At 44.9% G+C, this 5,000-nt stretch overlaps 1 protein-coding gene across 1 annotated transcript in view; it reads right to left on the minus strand.

Annotated features, from left to right (window-relative positions):
- The window catches only part of tmem63a (transmembrane protein 63A), a 16,347-nt gene that overhangs the window by 11,262 nt on the left and 85 nt on the right, over window positions 1-5,000 (minus strand). Inside the window, exons 1-4 of the mRNA XM_062551533.1 lie at window positions 4,111-5,000; window positions 2,024-2,193; window positions 853-932; window positions 32-104 (exon numbers count right to left, since the gene is read on the minus strand). The exon at window positions 4,111-5,000 is cut by the window's right edge and continues 85 nt beyond it. Coding sequence (XP_062407517.1) covers window positions 32-104; window positions 853-932; window positions 2,024-2,185 — 315 coding nt within the window. The 5' untranslated portion in view covers window positions 2,186-2,193; window positions 4,111-5,000. The remainder of the gene's footprint in view (window positions 1-31; window positions 105-852; window positions 933-2,023; window positions 2,194-4,110) is intronic.

Consider the following 5,000-nt stretch of genomic DNA (forward strand, 5'->3'; position numbering starts at 1 on the left):
GAGGACGGTGGTGGTAGTGATGAAGGCGTACCCTCTCGTGCTCAGGCTCCTCTCCTTTGGAGATAACCGAGGACATGCGGCCGTAACGACGGTGAGACTCAAAGCTGTGGACACACACTTCAGTTAAGAAACAACATTGAATACACACACACACACACACACACACACACACACACACACACACACACACACACGCACACACATACACACACCTTCAATGTGGTATAGCCACAGGCGTGCTATCTAAGAAGTGCAGGTCCATTGACCACACACACTGAGACATGATGAAACATATGTCTCACGAGAGATGGAGTGTTTCTCACTTTAGGGGCCTCTCTAGCAGCATGTACAGTATGTGTGTGTATTCAGGCACATTATGCACGTATTACTTAATCGGCTGTGCTTATCAGCATCGTGCTAACAATGTAACTGTTTTTAATGTCAAGTGGGTGGGGGAGTGTGTGGTTGTACTTTAACTAATTTGGTAACTGAGTGTCAAGTGTGTGTGTGTGTGTGTGTGTGAGAGAGAGTGAGTGTACATATGTGGTAATGCTTCCTATGTTTCTTAACTTCCCTTTTCTACACCCCGACACAAGAAGACATGCCAAACACTACTGTCTCAACACAATCCACGGCTACAACATCCACTGATAGCAGGCAAGCCAGCTTTCCTAAACAACATGTCCAAATAAGAATATTTTATGTTGTTACAGTGGTGTTCATCAGAGCGATGGGAAAACCATCATATACTGTTGAGTTATCATTTCATATCAAGTTGTGTCAGTTTGAATGATACACACACACACACACACACACACACACACACACACACACACACACACACACACACACCCTTCACTGTCAGCCACCAGTGCCAGGCGTCCATAATCCCACATATTCCTCCTGATGATCGTGAAGAGCAGCAGCAGCACCTGCAAACCAATCAGATTTCACATACAAAAGGCACCAGTCAGCTCTTACTGTACATACAGCAGGCACAACCAATCAGCTCTCACACATACAGCAGGCACAACCAATCAGCTCTCACACATACAGCAGAGCAGGCACAACCAATCAGCTCTCACACATACAGCAGGCACAACCACTCAGCTCTCACACATACAGCAGGCACAACCAATCAGCTCTCACACATACAGCAGGCACAACCAATCAGCTCTCACACATACAGCAGGCACAGCCAATCAGCTCTCATACATACAGTACAACCAATCAGCTCTCACACATACAGCAGGCACAACCAATCAGCTCTCACACATGCAGTGCAACCAATCAGCTCTCACACATACAGCAGGCACAACCACTCAGCTCTCACACATACAGTGCAACCAATCAGCTCTCACACATACAGCAGGCACAACCAATCAGCTCTCACACATACAGCAGACACAACCACTCAGCTCTCACACATACAGCAGGCACATTGGCACAACCAATCAGCTCTCACACATACAGCAGGCACAACCAATCAGCTCTCATACATACAGCAGGCACAACCAATCAGCTCGCACACATACAGTACAACCAATCAAATCTCACACATACAGTAGGCACAACCAATCAGCTCTCACGCATACAGTAGGCAAATCCAATCAGCTCTCACACATACAGTAAGCACAAGAAATCAGCTGTGCATTTAGAACAAACACTTACATTGACTGTATACACATAGCACTGCCACAATGACCCAAACATCCCGTCAACATCCTGACTGCAGGATAGCTCCCGCAATCTTATGGCGACAGGTCTGTCTGCTGTAGTTCACTCTGCTAACCATACATAACCATACACACACACACACACACACACACACACACACACACACACACACACACACACACACACACACACACACACACACACACACACACACACACACACACACACACACACACACACACACACACACACACACACACACACACACACACACACACACACACACACACACACACACACACACACACACACACACACACACACACACACACACACACACACTTACCAGAAACACTATGAAGTCCAGCAGGAGGACAACAGGCACCCCTCCGAACTGGTTCCCCATGAGGACCGTGCTCTGGGTGGCGCTGAAACAGGTGCTGTTGTCCACATGGCTGGAGCTGTTCCCAGACGTCGCCGTCCATGCCGAGGTCCAAAAGGACTCCATTCAGCACACTTAGGGGACGCCAGGGCACATTTCAGTCCAGTTCATTAAAGAAATGGTGTGTGGGTGTGTGTGTGTGTGTGAGTGTGTGAGAGAGAGGGTGGGTCAGTGAGTAAAATTGTGTGTGTGTGTGTGTGTGTGTGTGTGTGTGTGTGAGAGAGAGGGTGGGTCAGTGAGTAAAATTGTGTGTGTGTGCGAGTGAGACGAGTGAGACTGAGGTGGTCTACACCTTAGGGTGTTTTGTTATGTTCAATGAAACATGTGATGTTGTTATGCTTGATATGATCAAATGTAATGGTTCTTTGTTCTATTCTAGTCTTCACTCTACTGATGTTGTTTAGTACCAAACAAGTATGATTGTGAAACAGCACTGTTGACATATTAAAGAGGAACTATGCAGGATTGGCGATTTCATCTCTGGTTTCGGTTTCGTTGTTCGTTTTCGCTCGTTTTATGCTTGCATTTTCTCTGCAGAGCTTCCCCGACAGCTTTAGTGTGTATATTTATTCATGTATAGGCTATATTTAAATATATAAATTGCAAGCGTGGTTCTTCGTCTCAGACTTCCAGATGTAAACAAAGAGCGATCGTCTCCTGCAGAAAGTTGCATAGGGTCTCTTTAATATGCTGTTGTATTTTTTAGTGTTTGTTACTTGCACTGATAGTAAGTAGGCCTGGCCTATATGTGTTATTCACAGAACTGTTGCTGTCTGTTGGTGTTAAAGTGTTGGTTCAACTGTAAATATAAAAGAGTGTTGCTTTTGTAGGAAGCGTCTCTCTACACTTGTCACTGCCCAATCCTTCCCTTCGAGCCTGCTGATGAACTCTGTGTGTATGTTACAGGCCCAGGCCTGCTCAGGAGTAATGTTTACAATTGTGTTCTGGCTGGCGATTGGCCATGGACAGTATACTCGCTGTCTGCATAATGTGAAGGAGTGCCTTTACGGATCCTGGGCACAGCCTGTGCCACGTACAGTATTGCAGCTGTCCCCATCAAATACACAAGGTAAACCATTAGATCATACCGAACCAAACCACTATAAGCCTACTATAACTGACACATTAATATACAATCCAATTCTGCACCAGAAACCAAAGCAGACAGACTGGTTTAGGATCCATCAGAATACTCAAAAGAACATTTTAGTTTGATAGTCACTGCCAAATTTATTTTCACAATTCATTTGTTTTACCATTTTCAGCAACAGTCACTATCCTTTAACACGTTGTGAGTTTGTGTAATCGTGGGTCCTTGTCAGTTCCAAAAGAAAGTTTTGGGAAAGAAATGAAAAGACATCCAGAACAGGGTGTGTTCCATTCGGACCTGCTGTAGGCCTATTAGTCAGCTGTCTACGATGCAAGGGAAAGTGAAGGCTGGCCGTCTGTCTGACAAAAATAGACTGACCGAACGAGGGCAAAGAGTCACGAGTTCGCCTGTGCCAATTGCAGACAAACTTGTGCAACCGTTCCACTAATCAAATAAACGGGTTAAACGCCGAGGAAACAACAACAGCCATGACACATCAGTGATCACATTATGCTTGGCATGTGAACAAAGCTAGAAGCAGCTGTTTTAGGGATGTGAAACTGATAAGCAAGTCCCGCTAAGCAAGAAGCAACAGCTGTTTCATCTCCGAGCAATGAAATTAGTTCTCCTGACGGACGAAACTATAAAGTAGCCTAAAGTTAGACAGTGAGTGAGTGAATCTAGTGAAAGAGCTATTATCATGCACTTGATCAATTCCTCGCCAATCAACTAAATATTCATGATTTCCTCTAAAGCTGTTTGGCTGTCTGAGCTGAGCTGAGCTGTCCCATTCACTGAATGATCCATCATCATCATGACCACAACGTTTTTATTAGGCTACGTGTGATTTGGCTTACAGAATGTCACTTTCCAGAGAAATTAACAGCATGTCTTTACCTACCTCTTGTTAAAACCAAAGTCAGGATCTTGAAGTCGTCCAACGGTAGGTCATATTTTATCGTAGTTATCGCTTTGAACGGTTGGACGGAGCTAAACACAGACGAAAGCCACGACAGACATATCCGTGTCTGCGCACAAGCCTTCACTCCCGCCCATCAGATCGCAAAGCACTGCGCAGCAGGACAGGCAGACAAGACACATAGGCCTGGTTCCTCAAGACCGCGGTTTTGGTTGTTCAACCACAAGTAACGTAGGCCGACCTCATACAGTGGCCTTTAGCACTGACTTGCACTTGTTAGGCTACTGTATGTGTATTAAGATTCTTTCGAGCATAAACACACCCACCGATTAGACTAGGCTACTGAAGACGGACTTCTTAACGGAGGAAACAGTGTACTCCAGAATAAAGCTCCCGGCCCTACTCTGCTCTCGACGAATAAGGCTAGCTAGAAGACTTTTATGTGAGAAAGCATAGCAAGAATCATACGCGCGAGTTTATTGTGGTTGTAAAAACAGGACAATTATGTTGCCGTAGCCTATTAAGATCAAACATAGATCATGTGCTTAGGCTGTGCAGTCCAGTCCAGTTTACGCTTCGGAGTGACCGAGAATCATATTTCTCAAATGAGGAACACAGAGTTGTGCAAACTGTTTACATCAAGGCTTTCTCTTCCCTTCTATTAAAGCAACACATCAACATTTTGGGAAATTAGCTAATTCACCATCTCCCCTTAGGCTAAATAAAGATGATACAGTCTCTGTGCGTGTAGCCTATAGGCCTTTTCTGCTAATCACACTGCTTCTACATTACTCTTACTACTCTTATAACAGTAGGCTACTGCTGATACACTGACTGCACTATTTATATTTCATTTATGTTACTGTAAACCA

Source organism: Sardina pilchardus, chromosome 12 (assembly GCF_963854185.1).
Source record: "Sardina pilchardus chromosome 12, fSarPil1.1, whole genome shotgun sequence".
Taxonomy (NCBI): domain Eukaryota; kingdom Metazoa; phylum Chordata; class Actinopteri; order Clupeiformes; family Clupeidae; genus Sardina; species Sardina pilchardus.